Source organism: Tupaia chinensis, unplaced genomic scaffold, assembly GCF_000334495.1.
Source record: "Tupaia chinensis unplaced genomic scaffold, TupChi_1.0 Scaffold000527_1, whole genome shotgun sequence".
Lineage (NCBI taxonomy): Eukaryota > Metazoa > Chordata > Mammalia > Scandentia > Tupaiidae > Tupaia > Tupaia belangeri.
This window is the reverse complement of record NW_006160040.1, coordinates 1,706,564-1,721,435: the sequence shown is the minus strand read 5'-3', so window position 1 is coordinate 1,721,435 and position 14,872 is coordinate 1,706,564. Positions and strand designations below refer to the sequence as shown.

The following is a 14,872-nucleotide window of genomic DNA, read 5'->3' as shown; positions in this document are numbered from 1 at the left end:
CTTTCTTTCTCCTTCCTCTTCAGCAGTTGTCTCTCTTCTCTTCCATCTCTGTTAGTTTTGCCATTATGAATGTTCTGAATTCTTTATCAGACATTTCCATGAATTCCCTTGAACTGTGCGTGGATGAAGACAAGTTGTCCTTTTCCCTTAGAGGAGAGGTATTTTCCTGCTTTCCCATATTTCTTGTGGTCCTGCAGCAATTTCTAGTCATCGGGTTGATGGTCAATTTCTCAAACTTGGAAGTTCAATCTGAGTGTTGAGGGGCGTGCAGAAAAGGAAACAGAAAGAGAGAAACAACAGCAACAACAGCAAACAAACAAACAAGAAACAGAAAAAGAGAAGAAAAAACGAAGATAAAACTTCTCAATACAACTTAAATGAACATTTTTAAAAATTTCAGTAAAAAAATAAAAATTGGAAAACCGCGCAGCGCACAAGCGCACCGTGCAAAATTCTAAAAAGCAAAAATTAAAAAAAAAGAGGAGACAGAGACCGAGACAGAGGTAGAGAGAGACAAAGACAGGTACAGAGACAGGAGGCCTGGAAGGGGTCTTCCTACCATGTGAGTTTTGTGTGCTGGAAGCCAAATTATCAGTGGGAAGTCTTGATTTCTGTTCCCCCAAAATGGCTAGTTTGCAGAATCCATGTGGCTGTGTCTTCAAGAAGGCCTCTTCCCTTTGTCTCCACTACTACCATGTTATTTGAGAGCCCAGCTAGTTGAAAATTAAGCACTGGTTGCCATCCCTATGGTCCCTTTGGATGTCCTTTCTGTCTCCTGTGGGGGGTTTGAAATACATTATTTGAGGCATAAGAATATTAAAAGTGATTTTACATAGAATTCTTATCTCATATTAAGCTTAAGTGAGAGAATAGTGAAATCTTTTAACATTGCCACTTTTTTCTGCTGTTTTCCATGTAAAGAACAAATTACAGATTTTTTTTTTTTTTAAGAGATTTTTGTCCTAGGGCGCATGCACTTGCCAGAGAGATTAAAAGTGAGAAATCACCCCCAGGGAGAATGGCCTTGCCTCAATCCCTTCTCCTCCTTTCCCCTCTCGGGATTTTGGGCATGCAGGCACACATGCCTGGCGTGAGTTTTAAGCCATTGGGTCTGGGACTTGAATTGCAGTTGGCTATGTGGGAGTCTAGTAACGTAACCATTTTGCCCTCTACTGGTCCTACAAAATACACATTTGAAGAGTTTTGTGCATCTTAGAAAGATCTGAAATTAAAAATAAAATGTTCTTGGTGGTTTATAATTTTCTACAACCAATGTTAAGATTCAGTTCAGCAGAATGTGAGGAAAAATTGGTGGTCACCAGGATTTTGAGGAATTCTATTTTTTTAAATTATTTAATTTTATTTATTATTATTATATAGTTTTAAAATTGTTATAGGGCATGTACGCCCACCAGAGAAAGCTAGGGGTGGGGGCAGGGTGAGAAGGGCGGGAGTCCTAACCATCTGCTGGCCCTGAGGAATTCTATTTTTAATCTTTCTTTTTTGAAAAATGTAGAATGAATATTTCTATAGGATATGCCTTCAGTTTATAATCCTTGATTTGGTGCCCTTCTTAAACATATCTTAAGTTTTTAAAAAAGAAACCAGGGACCAGCAAATGGCATAATGGTTTTGTCGATGGACTCCTACATAGTTGGCTGTGGTACGAGTCCTGGACCTGGCGGCTTCAAAAAACCTCACACTGGGCAAGTGTGTGTGTGTGTGTGTGTGTGTGTGCCCAAGATCCCGAGAGGAGAATGGAGGAGAAGGGATTGCAGCATGGCCATCGCCACTGGGGGTGATTTTTCACCTTCTGTCTCTCTGGTGCGCCCTATGAGGAAAATCTCTCTTTAAAAAAAAAAGAAAGAAAGAAAGAAACCAGTTTATCAATCGTGTTGTTAATAACTCTATCAAGAATAAGCTAAGTAACTGCTAATCTTAATCTTGTATTTATTTATTTGTTTTGTTTCTGAATTAGAACTAAATAAATTAGAAAATTGTTGAAAGTGATATACATTTACTTAAAATTATACTTTAAAAAGCAAACAGCCAGAAACCAGAGAACATAATGCTTCTATTATTTTTGAGTGATATTCTTCTTTTTTTTTTTTTTCACTGCCAAGGACAGGTTTGCTCACCAGAGAGAGAAAAAGGGAGAAAGCACCTCCTCCATGGAACATGGTCATGCCTCAGTCACTTCTCTTCCATTCTTCCATCCTTGGGATTTGGGGCATGCATGCTTATGTTTTCAAGCCACTGGGACTGGGATTCCAATTGCAGTTCGCCATGTGGGAACTGGCTCCCTTAACCACTGTGCTATGGGGCCAGTCTTGTAAGTGCTTTACTTCATGGCAGATAAAACAACTAATTTTATGATTTACTTATAATACTTGATAGCATAGTTACAGTATTTAAACAGTCACTTAGAAAGAGGTCAGTAGGTTTTTAAATCATTGATATTTACGAATATAGTAAAGTAGCCCTTCTTTAACTTTATTTTACTTTTTGACTGGAGATAGACGAGCTAGTAATATTACAAAATTCAGTATAGAATGCACTTGGTTATACACTCAATCTCAGCACTTTTCTTTCTCTTGTATATACTTGTATGTTGTTAGTAAATTTAAATTAATAAAAGTTAATTAATTAGGGCCACCTGGTGGCATAATGCTTAGGGCGGCAGTATTTGCACATAAGATGACTGTGTGGTTCAATTCCCGGACCGAGCACCTTGAAAAACAAACTGGGCATACGTGTGTTCATGTCCAAAATCCCAAAAGGAGAAATGGAGGAAAAGGAACTGTGATGTGGCTATCTACCATGAGGGGTACCTTCCCACTTTCCCTCTGTCTTTCTCTCATGAGCACACATGACCTCTAGTAAATTAAAAAATAAATTTAAAAATAATAATAATAAAAAAATTCTTGCTTGGAGTGTTTTTAGTATTGCTGAAAAAAATGCCTATTTTATATAATCATGTAAGTTTGTTTAAGATTAAAAAGTAATGTTAATATAGATCTTTTTAGTTTCTTTTTTCCTTTAAATGTACTTGTGTTTGTCTGGGTTCATTTGGGAGATAGAAACTACACAGTGGATTAAAGGGGGTAAGTTTTATGTAAAGAATTATTAAACTGGGACTAGCAGCTGGCGTAATGGCTATGTCGCTGGACTCCCATGTAGTCGAGTCCCAGACCCAGTGGCTTAAACTTATGCCGGGCGCATGTGTGTGCGTGCCCAAGATCCTGAGAGGGGAATGGAAGAGAAGGGATTGTGGTGTGGCTATCCTCTTGAGGGGGTGATTTCTCGCTTTCTGTCTTTCTGGCTAATGCACACACCCTATAGCCAAAACTTCTCTTAAAAAAAAAAAGAATTATTAAACTATGATAAAAGACTATAAGGTACAAAAAAATTGTATATGGTACCTTAGGGTTGAGGGAGGAAGGCCATACTTATAAGGAGCCCCTTCCCTAATACTGGAGTTCAGACCTTATTGGAGAAGGTGTAGTTCAACTGACCAAATTAGTAGAGGAATTCACTGTTTGGCCTGAGCTGGGCTGTAGTTCATGGCCAGTCAGGGCAATCTGTAGTGCAGGTAATCAGCAACAGTTGGCAGAGCCTTGCAGAGGGTGCGACATCTGTACGGAAAATTAAGGATGAGCAGCCATGTGGGCCTTTGGAGGAAAGTGGGTTCTGCTAAGGGCAAGGACCCTGCAGTATGCTCATGCACACAGGACACCTTTGCAGTGCTGAATTCACTGTCAAACAGGCAGATTATGCTAGGCTGGCTGAGGCTGCAAAATTGCTGAAACTACACATCTGGTCATGTGGCTGACCAGATGTCTTCACCCCATGCTGCTAAGCTAGTGTGCAGCACTTGGAAACTGCAGAGGAGGCTTTGCCCTGAGATCTCATTTCTGAAATCTTAGCAGTAATTTTCATAGTAGAGATGCTTTAAAGATCTGTGTGTACACTGAAGTGTAAATTTGCAGCTGTGTCATTAAATTGATAACCAGAGCAATACCATTCTTTTTTCCTGTTTACTTTTTTGGCTTTTTTTTCTTTTTCCATATAGGTGTGCGAAAACTTTTACTAATTTCCTTTTCTGTATTTTTTTGTTTGCTTTTGTTTGTTTTTGTTCCTTTAACCCTATCAGCATTTTGAGTGAGGTAATTGTTTTGGAGCTGTCGTATACATCAGTTAGAATATATTGCTTTATAACATACTTAGCCTCTATCTACTATAACACACACACAGAGAATTCTGTTAGGTCATCGGAAAAGTCATGATGCATTTTTACATAGGAAGGCATAGAAAAATACATCATGACTTTTCTGACGACATAGTAATAGGCAGATGTCTCCAGACATTACTAGATGCCTTCAAGGGAGCAAAAGCTTTCCTAGTTGCGAACCGCTGTTTTAGTCCATGTTTTTTTTTCTTCTCAGAACTAGTATAGGGCTGGTTGGTGAAATGGTGGTTAAGGAGGCTGGGTCCGTGACTGAGTGCACAGTTTGAGCCCTAGACCTGGTGGCTTGAAAAACATACCGTCATGTATGTGTGTGCCCAAAATTTTGCTAGGAGAATGGAGAAGAGATCACAGCATAGCCATTTCCCCTAAGGGTGCGTTCTCATTTCCCACTTCTCTTTTTCTCACGCCCTGTCTCTCTCTAGCAAGTACACGTGCCCTGTTGCCAATAAAAGGGGAACCAATGAACTTGTGTCTCCCCTTTTTTTTTTTTCTAAATAATTATTTTATTTTAACTTTATTTCTTTATTTATTTTAAATAAGAAAGAGAAAGTGAGAAAGCAAGACACCAGGTCTGGGACTTGAACCATGTGTGTCGGCCATGTGGGAGTCCAGCACCCTTAACAACCACACCACCTGCCAGCCTCTAAGCCTGTCTCCTAAGAAGGGTTTATCTGTATTTTCTAACAGGTCCTAATTTACTAAAGAAGCAGTCTAAAATAATTATTAAAATTTTATTGTTAGAGGAGGCATTAGAAACTTCAATAACTTCTTTTTTCCATCTATGAGGAGGTCTTCAAAAAGTTTTTGAAAAATGTGTACTATGAAGAGACTGCTGGATTTAAAGGGTTCTTTTTTGGCACCAAAATAAACGCATACTTTAATTCCATTGTCCATGAGCTTTTTGAAGTCCCCTTGTATGTGTGAATTAAGTCAGAAATAATAATACATTTTATTTCTAGTCACTTTGCTATTCAGTTGTGGACCTAAAATTTAGGACCTCAGTTTTTTTAATATGGAAAATTATGTTGGTAATTTTCTCTCTCTCTCTCTCTCTCTGTGTGTGTGTGTGTGTGTGTGTGTGTAATTTTTGCTAGAGGGCACATGAGCTTACCAGTGAGAAAGAAATGGGGAGTGAGAAAGCAACCCCTCTGGGGGATGGCCACACTACAATCTATTCTCTTTTCAAGATTTTGGACATATCCGCACACACACCTAGAATATGTTTTTCAAGCTGCTGAGTCCAGGACTTGAACAGTGCAGTCCTCCCTGTGGGATCCAGTTGCTTGAACTACTATTCCAGCTGGTCCTATATGCCTTTTGTTTTGTTTTGTTCAAGAGCATATGCTATAGCTGCACCATACTAGGTATGACAGATTTAATGATGAGGCAATGAGTAAAATTTCAAGTATTCATGAAGAATAATTTGTTTACCTATTACATTCTTGTTACTTGATGATAAAAAGAAGCTTTTTAAAAGCATTGAAAGAATAAATACTTCTTGTATGAAAGGACTATTTCAAAGGAGCTCTCCTCTTAGCATTAAGACATAGTTTCCTGACTGTAGCTTTTCAGTTTTAAATCAGAAGACCATGGTTCTAGCTGTCCCTGTACTACAGTGGTTAAGTGCCATGTATAGAAAGCCAGATCCCACATGGCTAACTACAGTTCAAAACGTGGCCTTGGTGAAATGAGCAGAATTGGCAAACCATAGAGATAGAAAGATTAGTGATTTATAGGCAGAAGGGTTTAATTAAAAAATTTCTTTGGGAACCTTCATACTTCCTCCATAAAATCAACTGACTTCCATTTCCCAGCAACAACATGTGTTTCCTTTTCTCTACATCCTCGCCAGTATTATCAGATATATAGTTTACAATTAGTTTCTCTCACTCTGTAGATTGTCTCTTCACTAGGTGAATTTCCTTTGCTGTGCAGTCTTTTTAGCTTGATACAATCCCATTTGTCTATTTGCTCTCTGCATAGGTTTTTGAGGTGTTATCTAGAAACTTCCTGCTTAGACCAGTGTCATAGAGCTTTTCCCTCTGTGTTTTCTTCTAGTAGTTTCATAATATCAGGTTTTACATTTATGTCTTTTATCCATTTGAGATTGATTTTTGTTTATGGTGAGTGATAAGGATCAAATTTCATTCTTCTGCATGTGGTTATTCGTTCTCCCCAGCACCACTTATTGAAGAGACTGTCTTTTTCCTCTTGTGTGTACTTGGCACCTATGTCAAAAAGCCAGCAGAATGTATATGCATGGGTTTATTTCTGGGCTTTCTCGTCTGTTTAGTTGGTTGATCTATGTTTTGTGTCTGATTTATCCCAGCACCATGCTGTTTTGGTTACTGTATCTTTCTAGTATATTTGAAATCAGGTAGTATGATGTCTCCAGTATCATTCTTTTTCTCAAGATTGTTTTGACTATCTGGGATCTTCTATAGTTCCATATGAATTTTAGGATTACCTTTTTTTCTATTTCTGTGAGCAACAAGTGTTTTTGGGTCAATGAAAATGTCCTGAACTCTGAACATAATAAATGTACCTGAATTCCATACTTTAAAAAGGTGAATTTTATAGTATGTATGTTTTTAATTGACTGAAAAATTTTAAAACCATTTAATTAATCTGAGGATAAGCTGCAGTTGATACTTTATAAATATCAGTTTCATATTTCTTCTAAAGCTTTCCCTATAATTTATCTTCTTTGGTGTTTAATATATACTATGTTCAGTATTTTGACCCTTACATTTTTACTCAAGTTCTGGTTAACATTTAGGTCACTTGAAGTTGTACCTTTATATTTTAGCAATAGAAGTAGGACCAGGAAAATCAACGTGGGTTCCCTACTAGCTTTTTTTGTTTTTGTTTTTATTTTTTACTTTGCTAACACAAGTAGTTATATTTGTTTCTCTTATAGAAAAAGATGATTATGCAAACATCTAGGAGGAAGAAGCAATAATGTAGAAAATATTAATTTTATGTTTGGTTATTGAAAGATGAGTTTGGGGTTAGACCCATTGTGCTGTTAACTGCTGTGCATGGAAAGCTGGATGCCATATGGCTGACCATAGTTCTGATCACAGCCCTAGTGAATTGAAAAAACATCATACCAGGTTCATAAGTATGAGATGGGAAATGGAGGAAAAAGGATTGTGATAGTGACCATCCCCATTAGAGGGTACTTTCGTTCTCTCTCTCTCTCTCTCTCTCTCTCTCGCACTCTGTTACTCTGGTTAGCACATGTACCCATTGGCATGTGTGTGTGTGAAACTAGTTGATGTAATGGCTACATCACTGAACTCCCATGTAGTCGACCATGGTTTGAGTCCCAGACAGGTGGCTTAAACTCACGCTGGGGATGTGTGTGTGTGTGTGCCCAAGATCCCAAGAGGAGACTAGAGAAGGGATTGCAGCATGGCCATCCCCACTGGGAGATGATTTCTCGCTTTCTGTCTCTCTGTCTCTGACTTTCTGGCGAGCACACACGTCCTACAGCAAAAATCTCTAAATAAAAAGATTAAAAAAAGGAATGTGTGTGTGTATGTGTGTGTGTGTGTGTGTGTGCACACACACATACACACACACATGAAAGATGAATTTATTAAAAATTAATATATAAATTATGTTCCTGGAGAAACTTCTAGAAGGATTTTTAAAATTATTTTATCTTCATGTGAGGGATTCCAGTATAATGTTACTCATTTTTAATTTATATCATTACAGATAGATTTGACCAGTTTTGGGCCATCAATCGGAAACTCATGGAATACCCTGCAGAAGAAAATGGATTTCGTTATATTCCTTTTAGAATATATCAGGTAGGAAGCAACATTTTTAAAAATATCTATTTGAGAAAGCCTCAGATATCTTACTACTTTTAGCCCATTATTTCCAAACTCTTTGAACCGTATATATTAGGGTTCTTTTTTTTTTTCCCATTTGTGTCTCTGGTGGCAATCAAATAAGAGACTGTACTGAACTACTTGATTCATATAGTTGATACTCATTATTTCTAGGTTTCTTATTGACAGATTTACCTACGTAGTGATATTGCTTGTAATCCCAAACTTGGAGTAGGTTTGTGGTTATTCCTAGACATAAATGAAGCAGTGAAAAATTTAATTTGCCTCTTACGTGCTCTCGTTTCAGCTGTCATACTGTAAACAGGTGTCCTTGCAGTTGGTGACATGGTTTTTACATCTGGTGATTTTGTTGTTTAAGATGGACACTATCATAGTGTTGAAATGCTATTTTTAAAGAGAAACCCGTATAAAAGAAGGTCGTATTGAATATTGATCATTTGATGAACATGTTGTGACCAAGGCTCACAAAAACATAACTTCTTATTTCTTTTAGGACAGTGGCCCAATATTTGGTTAGTGTTTGGAGGGACTTTAGACCACAAGCATGGCAAATAATGACAATTAGTTATATTTGTTTTAAATAGTGAGTCCTTAGACTTGTACAGCCAAGTAGACAGCAGGCCCACAAGTCTTTCTTACTGGATGCTTGTGTGAAGAGATGCTCCATTTTTCTGTGGAGTATATAAAAAAATCCTGTGTGCTTGGCATATAGCAAATATAAAATGTTTGTTGAATGAATGATATAGCAAGTTACTATCATGAAAATGTATGTAAGAGCAGGAGCTGAAAACATAATTACGTAAGCATAGAAAAATCTAGTAGGACATCCATTCAAACTTGGAGAAGTTTTTCATAAAGTGCTTTTGTAGCCATTTTGAGTATTATACAGTCTTGACTAATAGCTATTTTTGTAATTATTTCATATATTTTATAACTCCAGAAAATTCTGTAATTGAATATAAGCAAATAAAAATCTCAATATACTGAAAGAATGAAGAGTCTGATTTCGTGTTAATAGGTGCAGTTTTCTAATGGTTCATATTTCTCATGAAAGCAGGGTTGTTGTTACATTTTTACCGTGTGTCCAGGGTCTAGAAAAGTGTTTGGTATGTGAATTTTTGTTGTTTATTAAATCATTTATTCACTTTATTGTAGCATAAGCTGTATGGTAACATATGATAGGCATTCCCACAGCTTAGCAAAGAATTTTATTGTGGAGTCACTTGAATAAAATATACTACAGATTCTGAAAACATTTCCAAAGGGAGAATTTCAGAACTGTTTTGAGACTTAAACCTCCTAGCACTGGATTGTTAAGTTCTGCCATATATATTTTACTATCTGTAATATTTTTTATTGTAAATACTTGAAGTTCCTAGAGGGGAAGTATATGTTATTTTACTTAATGTAGGGATTATTATTGGCAGAATAATAGTACAGGTGTACAGAGGAGAAGTCTTCCTTTTTAAATTTATCCTTCTATTCTGGGGGAAATGATCAAATTCATCCATGCCTCTTCCTGTAGTATCATAATAGAGAAGGATTCAGAGAGTCAGGGCCGAGGGCAAACCAAAGAGAGAGAGTGTGAGCGAGCGAGAGAGAAAAAATGGCTTCTGTAAAGTGTTGTAACCAGAAAGTAGGAAGGTAGAATTCTCAAAATGTGCTTGAGAAAACCTGGCTGCCAAATAGGAACTGTTAGGGCAGAACCTCCTGCTTGATCTTATCTGTGTCAAGGCAGTTGGGCAATTTTTCCTTAAACGGAAATTTGAGACAAAGAGTCTGAAGACTTACTGGATTTTATTCATTATTGATTACCTAAATTAGTTTACGTATAGCTTTATCCTCTTTCCATTTTGGTTTTTATTTAAATTTGGTTAAAATTTTAGAAGTGAGATTATTTAAGTGAATATAAAAATTTAGAAGTCCAAGTTTTTGTTAATTTGTCATTTTCTAGCTTTCCCCATTTCTCTACTATGTGTTTTTGAAACATTATTTATGCCTTGACTAAGGAGGACAGGACTCTGCTTTCCTTTTTTTAAATTATATAATCTAAAGATAATATCAGATTCTTGTTGCTGGCTTCTGGTTGAGTTGTATGGTTGTGATATTCTGTTAGGTTTACTTTTATTTCTGTAGCATTCTGATTCATTCGCTCCTTTCATTTTTCCCACAAACTACCTCATATAAATCTCTGTACTATTTGATTGAGACCTTAAATTAGTAAATTTAAAGAAAACTTGAAAATCCAAGTGTATTAATAGGCAAGTACAGGGCACGATTTTTACTAAAATACTTGTTTTACTCTGCATAATCCTAATGGAATCCTGTATACAAGGGGGCAAGGAAGCGACATTGAGCATATTTGATAGAGATTCATTTTATTGTTGAATCCTCAAAACCATTTTAGGCTGTCAGAGTCATTACCTGATTTTATATATAAGGAAACCGAAGATCATAAATGTTAATAACACAGATGAAAATGGAACAAATAGAATCCAGACCTAGGTCTGACTTATGAACAAATTATAATTCTAGCTTATGAAAATTAAGTTTACGTATTTTTTTTTAACATAATGACCCAAAAAGTGAAGTGCACCTTGACCAAATTAGTTTATAAGAACTTAGAAAACCTGTGACTTGGTGGTGGGCTTGAAAGCTGACTTTGCAAAGTCTTTCTCTTGTATGTGAAATGGGTTTATCATGGACTCAGAATGACTAATAAAGTGATAAAACTCTAGTGGGAAGAGTTAAATTGGTCCAGAAGCCTTCTAGACGTGTTAAACTGTGTCATTTCTGTCATTTACGTAACAGTGTAGTTGGGTGCACAAGTTTCATGATTGCGTTCCTGAAATCCAGAGGCTTCGTATTAGTATTCTAAAGATGAAGTTAGTGACAGGAAATATTTCAGAACCATAACCAACATTTTTTATTTAGACTAGCACATATAAAACAGGTGGTGGTGATTAATGAGGGCGCTTATCAAAAAGATTGGTAAAATGACCATGAAGCCCTTAAGCAGTGGTATTTATGTTGTAAATTGAAGTTAGGCACATCGTTTCTATTTTCCCAAGAAGCAGTGGATTCATAAATGCCAGTATCCTTCGGGTCATTCATTCTTTCATCCAACAAGCTTATTTACTCATACATATTTGTGTGCCTTGCCCTGTAGTGCTTATACACTGGGGAGACAAGTGATGATTAATATTATGTATTAACCCTTACAGAGTTTATGTTGTGAAGTTTATGGTAAGAAACTAACTAACAAAGTATACAAACAAATCTAAAATTTTAGCTTTGACTGTTGTGAAGAGGTATATAGTGTGATAAAAGCCCCAATGTCTCTATGGGGAATTGGATCTAGTTTGGGAGGTCAGAGTTGGTTGCCTTGAATAAGTGGCGCATCTCCACAGATCTCTGATGAGTGGACTTAGCAGTAGGCAAAGAGCGTTTTGATATGATAGCCTGTTTGCCTTGAACACAGAGCACTAGGGAGAATATAGCTACAGAGTCAGACCGTAGTAAGTTTTCTCTTTAGCCTATGAAGAATGGGAAATCCTAAAGTAGTTTTATTAATCTGAATATTCATTGATATTTATTCAGCAAAGATAATTTTTTCATTCACCTACTTTGTTCTATGTGTTATTCTTGAGGTTATAAATTGCTTTAGAGAATCTTCTTAGGAATAACCTAAGAATGTTATTTTTAAAGAAAAACATGAAGCTGATAAGCTATACTTATTTTTTGCCTTAAATGTAAAGGCTTATTTAAAGTATGCATACTTATTAAGGAAATTTAAACAATGTTCAATTCTATGTGAATCTACACATTGGATGACAATTTTCATTCTCACACAGTGGATGACTCAGCATCTTACAAAACAGAAAACTCAGCTGAGTAAGTTGCGTATCTTCGCTTTTGCTAAATAAGCTAGCAAGGCCATTTAAAACTAATATATCCAAGCTATGTGTAAACAGAAAAGACGAATATTTCTAAAGTAAATATTACTAAAAGAAAGTATTTCCATCAATTCTGAACCAACCACAGTTTTGAACAACAGACTGTACAAAACATAACATCATCCATCATTTCAACCAAAATCTCAAAACTTCTAGATTATGTATTTTTTCAAGTTACAGGCCATTTATTGTCAAAATTATAACCCTTTAGTATTTTTTTTTTTTGAGAGATTTTCACTGTAGGGCGCGTGTGCTCGCCAGACAGACAGAGAGAGACATAGAGACAGAAAGCGAGAAATCACCCCCCAGGGGGGATGGTCACGCTGCAGTCCCTTCTCCTCCATTCTCCTCTCGGGATCTTGGGCACGCACGCACACGTGCCCAGCGTGAGTTTTAAGCCACCGGGTCCGGGACACGAACCGCGGTCGACTACGTGGGAGTCCAGCGACAAAGCCATTATGCTAACTGCTGATTCCCTAACCCTTTAGTATTTCTATAAGCAGATGATTCTGCTTTCCTTCCCTAGGGAAATGCAAGTAGAGTAATATCTAAGAAATACGATTAAATTAATTTTAATTATTTCATGTGGACTTAGTAAGTCACTGCTCTTTAATGCAAAAACTGCCACTTGAAATTAACGACTGTTGGTACTGCTTCAATAGATCAAATGTCTAATACACATAAAACATTCAAAGAAGTTCTGTATATCTTACAGCAATTCAGGGGAGAAGTCTTGTCCCAGGGTTACATAAATCTGAAGTACCAGAAATTTCTGGATCAGTCCAAGGATTTGCTCGTTCTCCTTTGGTAACTGAATTTTGTTTGGCTGCTGCCTTCCAGAACAAACACGAAACTTTTAACTTCTTTATCAAACTCTTTCCAAATCACAGATGGACTGCCAAGGATCTTCCATTTTGCTCCAGGATTTTTTCCTTGAGCACTAAAGATTTCAACAAATGCACCTCCCTGATACTCATTTTTGAACATTTCCACAGGGGGCCCTGGGCTTGGGGGGTGAGGAGCACAGAGTTCAGGGCTTCCAGCGAGTAGCATGACCCTGACAGCTGGAAACCAGTGGGCAGGAACCCCAAATTCCAACCAGTGGGAAGGGTGTCCTGCTTGACCAAGACTTGGACAGGTTCTTCTCAGCCCCTCTGGCCCTGGGTCAGCTCCACCTCGAGCTCCCGACCCACACCATTGCGGCTCCCCCCCCCCAGGATGCCGGGCCTAAGGAGCGCGTTCACCGCCCGAGGGAGCAATTGTGTTTTCTAATAGTGTTAAAATGGTTTCTACTTGTCTTGGAAGTTATATAATAGTACAAGAGCATAGTGTTTGACTTTAGTTTTGATCTCTTTCATAATCCCCAGAACTCTACTCCATCTCCCATGTATTATTTCAGTGTAAAAGTTTTCATTTTTTTCATTAAAACCACAGTAATATTTTAATTTTGTTGAGATGTTTCCTATCCATTTTCCTAAGGCAAATCTTTTCAACCGATGTTGTACTTTGCTGGAAATGTTTAAGAACCTAGTAGATACTTTGGGATTATGAGGGAGAAAGAGTACATTTTTAAAAATGAAAACCAGCAGATGGGTATAATGGTTATGTCGCTGGACTCCCACATAGACAACTGTGTTTCAAGTCCCAGACTTGGCAGCTTGAAACTCATGCCTGGTGCGTGTGCATGCCCAAAGTCCAGAATGAAGAATGGAGAAGAAGGGATTGCGGCATGGGCATTCCCTCCGGGAGGCAAATTCTCGCTTTCTTTCTGTCTCTGTCTTTGTATTGAGCACATGCACCCTACAGCAAAAATCTCTTTAAAAAAAAAAAAATGGAAACAAAGATGTCAGGGATTAATTTGGCACTTCCTAAATTGAAAAAGGAGCCAAAGTTTAGACTGTTTTGTTTCCAGAAATGTTGATTTATGAATTCTGAAAAGTGTACAATAAAAATGTGTGGCAAATTATGGCTGTTTGTTAGGATTCCTTCCCTCTAGGGTTGTGGCAGTGTTGGTAAGAAATTATAATTCTATTCTTCCATTGTTTTCCATTTTAGTCAGTACCTTGCAATAACATCTAGCAGAAAAGCTAGAGACCAAGAAGAGAGACTTATTGGTTAGTACACTGAGTGTTATTACTTTTAATTTAGTGTTTCAGTCATTTTAAATGATACACTGTATAATTTGTAGTACATTTTAAAGTGCAGAGATATTTAATACCTTTAGCAGAATAAAATGTAAATATTCTGTTCTACAGTGGAATATACATAATTTTTGATAGTGGTAAAATATATCATATGATTTACCATGTTAATAATTTTTAAGTATTCAGTTCAGTAGTGCTAAGTACATTCACATTGTGTACATCCATTCTCCAAAACTCTTTTCATCTTACAAAACCGAAAGTCTGTTCTCATTAAACAACTCCCTGTTCCATTTTACTTTCTCTATGAATTTGACTGCTCAAAGGTTCCTCATAAGAAGAATCATACATTGTTTGTGTTTTGTGACTGGCTTATTTCACTTAGCATAATGTCCTCAAGATTCATCCATGCTGGGGACCAGCAGTTAGCGTAATGGCTATGTCACTGGACTCCCACGTAGTCGACCGCGGTTCAAGTCCTGGACCCGATGGCTTAAACTCACGCCGGGCATGTGTGCGTGCATGCCCAAGATCCCGAGAGGAGAATGGAGGAGAAGAGATTGCGGCGTGGCCATCCCCCACTGGGGGTTGAGTTCCTGCTTTCTGTCTCTGTCTCTCTCTGTCTATCTGGCAAGTGCATGCGCTATAGCAAAAACAAAA

The 14,872-nt window shown here is 37.3% G+C and overlaps 1 protein-coding gene across 6 annotated transcripts in view; it reads left to right on the top strand.

Annotated features, from left to right (window-relative positions):
- ATG5 (autophagy related 5) overlaps positions 1-14,872 on the top strand; it is a 195,388-nt gene that overhangs the window by 81,641 nt on the left and 98,875 nt on the right. For all 6 annotated transcript variants that reach the window (XM_027775111.1, XM_027775109.1, XM_006156950.3 and 3 more), the window contains one exon: positions 7,976-8,070. In XM_027775111.1, the coding sequence (XP_027630912.1) occupies positions 7,976-8,070 (95 nt within the window). The remainder of the gene's footprint in view (positions 1-7,975; positions 8,071-14,872) is intronic.